The sequence below is a fragment of the Cherax quadricarinatus genome, chromosome 6 (assembly GCF_038502225.1).
Source record: "Cherax quadricarinatus isolate ZL_2023a chromosome 6, ASM3850222v1, whole genome shotgun sequence".
NCBI lineage: Eukaryota > Metazoa > Arthropoda > Malacostraca > Decapoda > Parastacidae > Cherax > Cherax quadricarinatus.
This window is the reverse complement of record NC_091297.1, coordinates 3,053,932-3,067,436: the sequence shown is the minus strand read 5'-3', so window position 1 is coordinate 3,067,436 and position 13,505 is coordinate 3,053,932. Positions and strand designations below refer to the sequence as shown.

The window sequence follows — 13,505 nt, the reverse complement described above, 5'->3', positions numbered from 1 at the left end:
GAGTAATATACACCGAATAAATTGTAACATACTCTTTTGCATGCCACACTGGATATTTTGTGCGTTTCTTTCTATTCATTGTAAACTTTAGAGACTGTTCTGCATGAAAATCCCAGGAGAGGAGCAGTTTCTAAGAGACTCAACCCACCCCTTCTGGCACCAACAAACGTTCCATAATCACTGTCACCAATTCTGATGTTTTGCCTAAATAACAACTGAAATTCCTGCCCATGTCTGCATTGAGGTGCTGCCACATAATTGGTTGATTAGATGTTTACATTAACGAGCAGATGTACAAGTGTACTTTATATATTTATGTTCGTCAGGCACCACGTTCTGGCAAAAGTCTTCATTCTATGATGGACTGTCTATGGTTCTTGAAGATGTTCCTGGTGAATTTGCTTGAAATGGCTGGCTAGTGCGTCATCATCCGTTGGGGTGGATGCCTATCGAAGGAAAAAGCTGTGTTGTGGTCATAATTTAGATTTCGCGTTCGATTTCAAGAGCTTAATGGACTGTAGTATGCTGAGGCCATCTATCCTCCTATGACTGAATCTGGATTCTGTTAGGGTGAACCGGTTTGTTTGCTAGTAAACGCTTGGACTCGGATTTGTCAGCCATATACATAAACACGAAGGTTTTCACAATGGTTCTTAATATCTCTGTGCTATACCAAGATTATCAGGTCGTTCATGTCTTTGGTGAAGGCTGAGATTATCATTTGGGAGCTCAGGATTAATACGACGTTGCTGACGATTTTTTTTTTTTTGATAGGGTTCCCGTCATTGGTGATTGTAGTTTTAGGTAGATGCGTTTGCTGTAGCCTGTTATTGTAGTACGGAGCCTGCTAGCTGCTATTTTGGGGAGGGAATTTTAAGCAGCAGTGACGGAAGCCGGCTGTGCAAGAGCCGGTCATTACTGTTGATATTCGTTCGGCATTCTCCTTCGTTGCAGCAAATTCCGTGGTGCTGTAGCCTCCTCTAGCTGAGGCTGCTGAATCATGATCTCTCTCTGCTCGATGCTGGAGGCTGAACATTCGGGGTTTCCCAAGCTGCACTTCCCCGATACAGATTCTCCCTGCAATTTGACTTAAAGGCATGGTGCTTCTTGCCGCAGTTTGGACACCGAAGTTCCGTGACCTTGTTGAAACGCTTCGCCTTGCTGCAGGCTTCTTCAGCCGAATACAGTAGAAGTAGAGAGGAAGTTTTCAGGTCCTTCGACTGAAGCTTGATGCGAAGCCACAACGTTATGATAATTCAAAGCTTCCCAGGTATTACACATATATCTTATTCATTAACTTGCAGTTATTGTTTTCCATATGTAATATTATAAGTGACAAAGCTCCTGGTGAGCGAAATGTCTTTCAAATAAGGATACCAAGATGTTGCATATGTGTCATATTTAACTTAATATAGTACTGCAGTACTTACATTGATGGCGGATGCCTCGGCGTCAGCCTTCAGTGACTTGGCCTCAGCTTCTGCTTCCACCTCCAGGAGAGTCTTCGTCTTAAGCGCCGTGGCAATGGTCTCCATCCTAAAGAGTTATTACAATAATATACATTAAAATCATTTGGGAATTTGTTACTGGCTTAACCTCTCACCTGCTCTTGTCTCTCAGTCTTTTTTTTTTTTTTACTGTGTCTTTTAATCTGGCATCGTTATTCATTTTGTGTTGTAAGTCAGCGGTTTGATGCTAAACTAGCTTTAAAGAATAGAGTAAACAGGAGTGAGAAGTAACTGAGAAGGACTTGCCTATCATGGGCAGGGAGGCATTCTGAAATAATCCTCCGTTCTCATTAGAAAACATTGATAAATAGTATTTGAGCAGAAATGGTATCCAATTATGCCACTTCTGATCTTCAATGTTTATCAATTAAACTGTTCTAGTTGTATTCTTAGATATGTAGGAAGTATATCTAGAAACTTGTAAATAAGAATATGTAAGCATAGAGGATTGTCACACAGGACCTCTCACTAAATCAGCTAACACTTTTTTTTTTTCAACCATAAAGTTACATTCTGGGTCCAAGAATTAGCCACGACGTTAAAATTCAAACAGAGACACAGAAATGATTGTATTTGAGAATTTTAGAAATTTGGATATTAAAGATTTCAACTGTTGGAAGAGGAGATACTAAACAAGAACTAGAAAGAGAGGAAATGTATAAATAACTTAGCAATTATAGTTACACTGTAATTAAAAAGAGGTCAGTGTACCACACCTGTATTTCTCAGCTTCGGCTGGTTGTCTGACGGTCGAGTCCAGTTGCTTCTGACGTCTTGTGATCTCTTGCTCTGCCACCAAGATCTTGCCCTTCTTCTCCACTACCTGTGGATAATACAGACCATCAGTGTCTGTGTATCACAGACCATCAGTGTCTGTGTGTCACAGACCGTCAGTGTCTGTATCACAGACCGTTAGTGTCTCACAGACTGAGAGTCACAGACCATGACTCACGCCATGAGTGCCGCACCAGCCATAGTTGTATACTATCAATTTACATAAATTATGCATGGAAAATAGTTGGTTTTGACTGACTATGTAAGAACGACTGTTAAGAAACAAAATATCCAGTCCAGCCTTTTTCAGATATTTTTATTTGGCTATAAACACTCTGGTACATTTCGGATGAAATGGGGCCTTTTAACAAGACACAATATACGGTGTAAAACAATTTAGTGGAAAAACGTTTCGTCCATCAAGGACGAGGAAGGAGAGAGTCCCTGGTGAGCAAAACGTCTTCACAATACCTTAATTAAACTTCACATAGCGTCTTACTAACATACCGTACCAGTTGATACATGCTACCATTGATCTTCACAAATAATATATTACAGTTTAAACTTGTGACTTGTATCGTTGTCTTAATGCAGTAGTAACACTTGCCTGGCTGAAAAAAACACGAATTTCAAATCACCATAACTGACGACCTCAAACCATACCACGGGCGGGATTTGAACCCGCGGTCAGAGAGTCTCAAAACTCCAGACCGTCGCGTTAGCCACTGGACCAGCTAGCCACAATAAGATTCGTCCAACTAGGTATATTTCTACACCATAGGAAGGTTAGCATAGGCACCACTGTGACCACAAATGCAAGTTTTTACAGACGAATCTCCAGCTAGCGTGGTCGTCGTGACGACCTCAAAGCTAGTGTTGTTTATGTCGTCTGTACTTACTCTCAGGTTAAAGATTGTTTTCCAGCTCGGTCTGAAATTTAACCCTAATGTACATTTTTTCCCAGAACTCAGATGATAAATTTGTGTTCTTTACGTCCAGTCTCCCCAATAACCCCTGGATGCATATAGTCTAATGTATACAACGAATGGGATCATTATCTAGACTCCAGAACGGTACAGGAACGACCGTATCATCGTGTAAAATTTCCTCTCTGTACTGCGGGCTAGTTATAAACTGTTCCAGCCAAGATAGTGTTACTTTTATTCTGGAATTTAATGGTATGAAAGAATTCTAGCCCAGCCGTCCTACCCTACCAAAGAACAGAGCTTAAATTACAGCCACTTGCGTGGGAACGAGTGAGGTCAAGGATCCCAGTGGCAATAAGTCATTTTGATTTCTTTTTTTTGGGGGGGGGTTATTCTAAGTAATTTACATTATGTATAATAATTGTATTTACGTATACCTGTCCCTAAATAAGCTTACACACACACTCACAGCTGCTTCATATCTTTGATAGAGAGAGAGAGAACTTACAGGTAATGACTCACAATGGATGAGGAGGTAAATGAGGATATATGAAGAATAGCCGGGGAAGAGGAAAAGGTTACAGATAAAAAAGAAACGCCGGGGCTAAACCCAGCAGCAAAGGCACAGAGAGCTAAAAGAACTCACAGGTAAGGACCCACAAGGCAAAAACACACAGCTTGGGCCCACTCCTGATGAGGACGGAAACATAGCGTGTTTCCTTAAAGCTGGATCAGCGAAGATATCAAATACCTACAAGCACGTAAACAAAAAACAAGTGCAGCACTATTACATTTATTATCGCAAAGTTTCTCTTTCTCAACGTTTCTCTCAGCTTTGCCAAATTGGATTGACAACGCTCGCAGCGAGTCCTTTGTCCTTAATAAATGTTCCAGTGTTGCAGCTGAGTCTTGTTTATATTCTTTATACCTGTTTCCTTGCATTAAAATGACAGGATTGTCCACCAATATAGTAAGAGGATAGTATCTGCAGAGTCAACTTTTATTTAAAAGATATCGTTCAATATTTCACCCACACAAGTGGCTTATCAAGTCTAAGGTCTCTTGAAAAACCTTTATGTGGGTGAAACACAGTCTTTAATTAAATTTTTGCTTTGTAGACCGAGTCCTCTTACTACACCTGTTGCCCACTTTACCTCTTACTACACCTGTTGCCCACTATACCTCTTACTACACCTGTTGCCCACTATACCTCTTACTACACCTGTTGCCCACTATACCTCTTACTACACCTGTTTGCCCACTATACCTCTTACTACACCTGTTTGCCCACTATACCTCTTACTACACCTGTTGCCCACTATACCTCTTACTACACCTGTTGCCCACTATACCTCTTACTACACCTGTTGCCCACTATACCTCTTACTACACCTGTTGCCCACTATACCTCTTACTACACCTGTTTGCCCACTATACCTCTTACTACACCTGTTTGCCCACTATACCTCTTACTACACCTGTTGCCCACTATACCTCTTACTACACCTGTTGCCCACTATACCTCTTACTACACCTGTTGCCCACTATACCTCTTACTACACCTGTTGCCCACTATACCTCTTACTACACCTGTTGCCCACTATACCTCTTACTACACCTGTTGCCCACTATACCTCTTACTACACCTGTTGCCCACTATACCTCTTACTACACCTGTTGCCCACTATACCTCTTACTATACCTGTTGCTCACTATACCTCTTACTATACATGTTGCCCACTATACCTCTTACTACACCTGTTGCCCACTATACCTCTTACTATACCTGTTGCTCACTATACCTCTTACTATACATGTTGCCCACTATACCTCTTACTACACCTGTTGCCCACTATATCTCTTACTATACCTGTTGCTCACTATACCTCTTACTACACCTGTTGCCCACTATACCTCTTACTATACCTGTTGCTCACTATACCTCTTACTATACATGTTGCCCACTATACCTTTTACAATATCTGTTTACCTAGCAGTAAACAGTTACCTGAGTGAGAGCAGTGTTTTGTGGCAAGCATTCTAGGCAGTGTGGGAGGTTAGTGCCCCGAGGTTATCCGACTGTTATGGTTGCAGGCCTGGGAAAAGAGGATTAGCAGTATATCTAAGACAGCGATGACCAGTGAAATGAGCTAAGGTAGGATAACTTATTGCCTGTAAATTCAACAAACACGTCAGCTTACTTTTTTTAAAACGAAGCTCACACAGTCTCACCTTTGTCTCCATATTTTCCTCTCGAATCTTTTGGTTGATCTTACTACACTGGAGTTGGTAAGCCAGATTCGCTTCCGCTTCCTGCTCATAATACAGAAATATATTAGAAGTATACTATGCATATATATATATATATATATATATATATATATATATATATATATATATATATATATATATATATATATATATATATATATATATATATAATAATTATATATATATATATATATATATATATATATATATATATATATATATATATATATATATATATATATAATAATTATATATATATATATATATATATATATATATATATATATATATATATATATATATATATATATATATATATATAGATATATATATATATATATATATATATATATATATATATACAGTGGTCCCTCGATTATCGACTGTAATCCGTTCCTGGAAGCCGGTCGATTATCGAAATGGTCGATTTACGAATCAATTTTCCCCATAAGAAATAATGTAAATTCAATTAATCCGTTCCTGACACCCAGAAGTATTAAAACAAAAAAATTTTTTACATGAAATATTCATGTAGTACATAAACAATACAATGGGAAATGATGAATGAAACATTAACAGCATAACACTTACATTTATTGGAGATTCTTCTTAGTGTATGGGAGACTGGAGGAGGAGGAGAGATTGGATTGTTTATAGTTTGGAAGGGGAATCCCCTTCCAGCAACACCTCAGGTACCATTTGCTTTTCTGGGGTTGCTTCTTTTCTCTGTTTCTTAATGCCACTAGGACCAGCTTGAGAGTCACTGGAGTCCTGTCTCACAAAATAACTGTGCAGAGAGCTCTGTTTCTGGCATCTCTTTAAAACTTCCCTAAAATGGGCCAAGACTCTGTCACTGTACAAGTTGCCGATATGGCTTGCAACATCCTTCTCTGGGTGATGTTTCTCCATAAATCTTTCCATCTTACCCCACATAGTAAAAATCTCCTTAATTTCTGAAGAAGGCACCTTCTTCCATCTCTCTTCCTCCTCCTCTGCAGCAAGATTCTGAGCTGCGATCTGTTGCTCTTCCTGCTGAAGCTCTTGCAGCTCCTCAGTGGTTAGCTCTTCGTTGTGGTCCTCCACAAACTCTTCCACATCCTCCAAACTCACATCCAACCCCATGGAACTCCCCAGTGCCACAATAGAGTTCAAAACTGACATAGGCTCATCAGGGTCAGCCCCAAACCCTGTTTTTCTTAAATTCAATGGTATTTCTCACCTTCTTTACCAAAGGTTTGGCACTAGGAGCTTTCTTTGGAGCCATGGTAGCTTATTTAGCACTTAAATAACTTGCAAGCACTAAAATAAATGAAATATGAAATATTTCACTGGAGCACGTGAGAGGACCGCCGCTAACTGGTAAACAATGGCACACTGGCTGGGAAGGAAGGCTGAGGCGGGTCGAGGCCCGCTTACCTCGTGCATACGCGTCTGGGACGACGGGTCGAGACGGGTCGATAAACGAATTTCGGTCAATTTCCGAGTCAATATTTTGTCGAAAAAACCGGTTGATTTCCGAAATGGTCGACTTTCAGGCCGGTCGATTATTGAGGGACCACTGTATATATATATATATATAATGCCGAATAGGTAAAAATACTCAATTAGCAAGAGCTCATTTAAAATTAAGTCCTATGTAAAATTTTCTCTTATACGTTTACATATTTTATTACATAATATGGTACAAAAGATTTAAGAGATACATTGTTGATACAAAGATGGCATATACAGTACATGAGATGTGAGAGATACATGTTTAGTACATATCGTTACGTGTTTGTCATTGATTATAATGCGAAAATCTCATCCAGCTCCTCAGAGCTGGGGCGTGTGCCCAAAATACAGCAGGCATTACCCTTCTGAACAGCCACACTGAATCACTGGAACAGAAAACTAGCTGCCCTGGGATCCCTAGTTACCCTGATGAGTCTTTTGCCTAGCTCCTTATGGAATTTAGATGCACTCTTTCCCCATGAGCCAAGGGTCTCTGAGCCTATGGGAACAAACATATAATGATGGGCAAGTTCTCCATATTTTCTAGACTTTTGGGACTCCCTGAAGCTGGCAGCTGCCCCTCCTTCCTCCCTGGTGTATTGGAGATAGGTATCAGCCAAGGTAGATGCACATGCACATGTATAGTCCCACACCACCTGCTTGCCGTCTGTCCAGGCTTGAAGGGCGATACCATCTGGACGCTTTTGGCTGCCATCTGATCTGCATAGTTGGGGTGGCTCCCTTACTACCGGGCATCCGGCTGTTGTGAGGCTCCTTTTGATAATGTTATTAACCTCATGTCTTGCAATCTTTCCCTCGGATTTACGGCACACAAGACCATGGTACTCGAATCGGTCTGCTGCTTCACTGCCATAAATACACCTGTGTTCAGCGAGAATATGGGCGGCAAGTCGAAGGGCAACACCGATGCGGATGGTCTGTGGGTCGAGGCGTGTGCCAAGGCTGGAGTTGGGAACAGCCAACAAAAAGTCCCCTGCATGAGGAGCTCTCACTACCAGGAGGTGGGCTCTATCCTTCCCTGACACACTCTGAAGCACTGTTGAGGCTTTTTACTCCACTATCGGGCCATCCCAGTGCGACGGTTTGTAGTTGTTGGGGGGAGCAGGTCTGGTGTCAGAGCCTGTTAGATTATCCCAGATCATGGCTACGTCAATGAACTTTTGACCCTGGACTCCAATCTTGTCCGTAAGATGTTCAGGGAGAATCGCTGCTGGATGAAACGAATGGGGATAGAAAAGCAGGTAGTGCAATATGTGATGACTTGCGGACACCGATGCTTCCTAGTCTGACTGGAAGTGTAGCTTGGTTCCACTGCCGGTCTTCTAGAGTTGATCAGTCCCTCAGCCTTGATAGTAGATGGTCAGTCTCTTAGCCTAAATGCAATGAGACCAGAGACTTATTTACTGGAGGGTTGAGATGAGGTCACATGTAAGGGAAAGAATTGCTCACTGATGGAAGTAGGTCATGGTAAACAATTGTTAGCAATATAGTTGCTAAAGACCTTCCTTGTACCAAGAGCCAAGTACTTGTAAGTCTGGAATTCTGCAGTAGGAGCCATTTCTTGTGTTGGTGGATGGCACTGACTGATGGCTGTTCTCCGTGGACCTAAATAACTTGGTTGGTGTTGCTGTGGCAGATGAAGTGGTGGTCTCAGGCTTTACAGAGTTGCTTGAAAAGTTGTCAAAATCATCTATTAAAATATGCTTCATATCAACAGCCTCTTCACGAGCAGCCCAGATGAGCTTCCTTTACTCATCAAGAACTATTGATAGAATGAAGAGTTTTATGGTTTTATACTTTTATAGACTCTTCTTCCTAGAAGCTGTTAGGGTATTGACAAACGTATAGCTGAATCTCTCTTAAAGTTCAGACAGCTCAACACCTAGTCCTCTAGTATATGGTAAAACAATACTTGGTTCTGAGTCTAGGCAAAGGTAGTAGCAATCTCTCAAAGGAAGTGAGAGTCTAAATATCTGTGGCAAGAGTGCTGTACCTGACAGAACTAACAGTTTACAAACCTTACTTACCATCCCATGAGCTGAAGCCCAGCGTCTTTCAGTTTATCGCTCACAACCAACTGCAGTGTATGGATAAAGCAAGAGCGGTGTGCGGGAAGGTATACTAACAGCTCACTAATGGCTTTACTAAGTTCCTCAGGTTCTACCAGGGATCATAATCCGTTTCAGCAGAATTTTCATTACCTTGCATTCTTGGAAGGCTAATAAATGCTTTTAGCATATTTGAAGCTTTGTCTATAGTAAATGAGTGCACCTAGCCTTGCAAGTCACAGGAAGAAATGCCCTGGTGTCTCTGATGAATATGCCCAGCTGAGTGGGGAGTGGGGTCCTAGCAAAGCATGGCTAACAGTAGCTGGAAGATGATAAAGTAGTGACACGTACAGTAACCCTTATGTACGATCTCATGTCTCGACCTGACCTGATAGCTGGAAGACTTGGCTTAACTAAGTTTTGCTTTTAATAAGCTGTGAAGTGCTGATGACACATTAGGAAGAAGAGTGGCACTTAATATTTACTACCAGCCATTACGTAACTGGAACTGAGGTACTAAACAGTCACAAAAATGTCGACACTCAACCAACGACAGTGGTTGAAGGCTGTCTTCAATGAAAGCAGCGAGCTTACTGGACGCTTCCTTCTGACTGGGATCATTATGGGAACCTTGTTAAGCCTTTCCTGTGAGGGATGCTGTTGTTCGGATAGTTGTTTGAGTTGTGGGGGGAATTCCAGGATGATGCCTCTCTCAGTGCTTCTCTCAGTGCCTCTCTCAGTGCCTTTCTCAGTACCTTTCTCAGTGCCTCTCTCAGTGCCTCTCTCAGTGCCTCTCTCAGTGTCTCTCTCAGTGCAAACATCATAGGAAATATGACTAAAAACTAAACCACACCAGTCCCATGATCATTATTTTTTTTTTTGCTATGCAATTATTGACAACATGAACAACAAACACCCGGATTAATGACAGCTCAGTGAGTGTTACCAAGTTAGATCACCAAATTTTGGATAAGCACAGTAATTATGGCACTGTATTTGATGTGTATTTGAAGCAAATACAGACAATTCAAACTTCAAATACAAACTGAAGTACATAAGTTTAATTTCTGTCCAGAACCAATTAAAATTAAAATAATTGTTTTTCTTTATTTGTAAATGTAACTACGTATTAAAATAATTGTTTTTCTGTATTTGTAAATGTAACTACGTATTAGACCTCATCGCTGATGCATACATAGGATGACCTGGAAACTGGAATGAACAACTGACGTCATTTTAGTCGATTCTGGACCATTACATTTCTAAAAGTAAGGTTGATAAATATTAACCGTAGTGAATTATATTTTTTTTGAAAAGAAGCGAATGGCATAAAATACAAAGAATACGTCAGTAAATTTAAAGAATTTATGTAAAAAGCTAAATGGAAAAATAAATTTTGAAGAATGCTTTTATCGCAAGGTGCCCTTTGAGGAGGGGTTCCTGGATGCTGGTGAAAGGCTCTTGATCCAAGAAATTGGAGCTACGATGAACATTTCTCAAATCAAACCTGCTTCATTCTCAGGCCCAGTGTGACTCCTATGGGTTTAGCACTCTCCCATGAATGTAATATATTATCACGTACCTTAGTCTTAACCTCCTTGTCATAGATCAGCTTCTGTACATTGTAATCTCTCTCAGCTTTGGCGATTAATGTTTCATTGGCGAATTTAACCATAACAAGTTGTTCATACGCCAGGCAGTTCTTGATTACGGTGTCTCTCTTGGCTATAGCCTCACCAATCTTGGCGTCCCGCTTAACCTGTGCTGTCTGAGACATCCCCAGAGCTTGTAGATAACCCTGAAAACCAGTGAAATATTTGTACATGTTAAATTATTTCAAGGATAGCATGGATTCCACTGCGACGATACATGGATGAAATGGATTATTGGTGACAAGTGTGAAGGTGACTGAGGCAAGTGTGTGCAACACTTGGGTGTCTTTATTGTAAGGACGAGTTTCCCCAACCCGCGGCTTTATCAGTCCAGTACAGATAATAATCGTGGAGATAGTGACAAACATGATGTAGTCTGATGTGATCAGTCCCACAGCCTTCATGAATCTGTTGGAGACGGTGGGAGATGTAAAGAAGTAGTTTTAGGTAATCAGTCCCTCAGCCTTTATGAACATGTTCAGTTCGTAAGTCTTCTTTCGTCAAGACTGAAGGACTGATCATCTCAAACTACTTCTCCATTAGTATAAAATAATATAGCAATAGTATACAATCCGACAAGTTGGTGAATTAGAAACATGTGCAACGTCTAGGTATATTTATTTTGTAGACGTTTGACCATCCAGTGGCTTTATCAGTACAATACATGGACATAAACAGAAGACTAAAGAACACGAGGAAATCAGTCCCTCAGCCGAGTAGCAGGTGTTGAGAACCATACTCTTGTTGAAACTGAAGGAAATGCAGGAAGATGAGCAATTATGTACTAGAGTGAGATGAGCTGCAATAACCAAGGTATCACTGGTAGTCGGGACCACTAGATGAAGGATTACTTCTTCTGTAATGTTAAGTGTACGTCTCTGTATCGCATTGATAAAGAAACTGGATGGTAAAACGTCAATAGAATAAAGATACCCAGATGTTTCAATATGTGTCTAATTCATCAACTTGCCGGTAATGCATACCATTGCTATCTTACATCACGAAACCTTGGTACAGAGGACGTCTTCACAACCTAGTTACTACCTCTGGCCCAAGTCTTGGTCATAAGTCCACTGGTGAGTCTCGCGTACCAGTGAAAATGCCTTCACCTACTGCACCTCATCTGACTCCAGGATATATATGTTCTCATCTTCCTGCCTTTGCTCTAGATTCATCAAGATTGTGATTCTCAACACCTGCTCCTACACTGAGGGACTGATTACCTCATCCCTCTATTGTCTTCGGTATATAAGTCTACGAGGCTGAGGGACTGATTATCTTCTCTTGTACAGTCTTCCGTGTATGTCGCTATATTTACTGATAAAACTAATGGATGGTAAAACGTCTACAGAATGAAGATAGCCAGATGTTGCACATGTGTCTATTCTAAAATAGAATTAAGTGTAAAGACAAAGACACAAGTTGCAAAACAAGCATTTATTGGGACAACACTTCACTCTGTTGATAAATTAGACACATGTGCAACTCTTGGGTATCTTTATTGATGAAACGTTTCGCCACACAGTGGCTTCATCAGTCCATACAAAGGAGAATCTTGAAGAACAGGAGAAGAATGAGGTAATCAGTCCCTCAACCTTGAGTCGATGTTACACGACCTATGACTTCTGCACCTCTCCTGCCAACGGTTTATAAGCTCCTTCTCAGCACGTATGCCGTATTCTATTCAAGATTGATGGACTGACCACATCGACTCAAGGTTGAGGGACTGATTACCTCATTCTCCTCCTGTTCTTCAAGATTCTCCTTTGTATGGACTGATGAAGCCACTGTGTGGCGAAACGTTTCCTCAATAAAGATACCCAAGAGTTGCACATGTGTCTAATTTATCAACATGTCGGTTCTCTGAACCATTCATCTACAAACTTCGCTCTGTGCAGAGCTTCAAGTCAGGACATGATAAAGACATGACCAGCTCTACACATAGCGACACCTTGTCCCAAGTGTCTTTGTCTTCGAAGATCTAAGATGATGTTAACAAGTGTGGCATGCTATGAATACGTTATACTTTATTTTAGCGTATGTCACACCCATATAGGCTGCCTCCTGACCAGCGAACCAGCTGGTGAGAGAATAACAATTGGGACCCCCTTGTTATACTAGCACCTTGGTTCAACCCAGCCAATCACAAGGAAGCCCTCCAAATTTGTGAAACAACTGCAAACACAATTGTGACACAATTGCAAACAAACCATACCACGGGTGGGGCTTGAACCCGCTGTCAGAGAGCCGTAAAACTCCAGCGTCGGTCTGGAGGTTAACGATTCTCTGACCGAGGGTTCAAGCCCCACCCGTGATATGGCTTGTGAAACGATACTGGTGACTCGCGGAGCAACATGGCAGACTTACCACAAGTCCGGTCGCTCACAGTTCTCACTGTCTCGTGCTTGCAAACTTGCTTTGTACATGGTGTATATACATTGTACACATACACAAGAACACAAGAATGGAGGAACACTGCAGAAGGCCTACTGGCCCATGCGAGGCAGGTCCTTGCATGCTATTTAGGTGAAGGAAGTTTATATAAGTATTTATTGCTGACTTCTGCTCGTACCTCATTCCCACCTCGGTTATCGTACAACAAGCAGGTGTACAGGCCACAAGACTTCACCTGTGATCGTAATAACAAGACAATGCGAGCTATGGAATTTTATTTGTAATTTACTGAGGAAGCTCATCCACCAGGGACTTTATCAATGACTTAATAAAGATCCTGTGGACGGAACGTCTTCACAAATAAAATGCTGCGCGAACTAAAATGCTAAGAGAAAACACAATAAGTGTCCAGGGCCC

The 13,505-nt window shown here is 41.2% G+C and overlaps 1 protein-coding gene across 1 annotated transcript in view; it reads right to left on the bottom strand.

The window, feature by feature from the left end:
- Positions 1-915: 915 nt before the first annotated feature.
- LOC128694025 (flotillin-1) overlaps positions 916-13,505 on the bottom strand; it is a 40,935-nt gene continuing 28,345 nt past the window's right edge. The window contains exons 6-10 of the mRNA XM_070082079.1: positions 10,625-10,840; positions 5,441-5,521; positions 2,225-2,331; positions 1,431-1,536; positions 916-1,077 (exon numbers count right to left, since the gene is read on the bottom strand). Coding sequence (XP_069938180.1) covers positions 916-1,077; positions 1,431-1,536; positions 2,225-2,331; positions 5,441-5,521; positions 10,625-10,840 — 672 coding nt within the window. The remainder of the gene's footprint in view (positions 1,078-1,430; positions 1,537-2,224; positions 2,332-5,440; positions 5,522-10,624; positions 10,841-13,505) is intronic.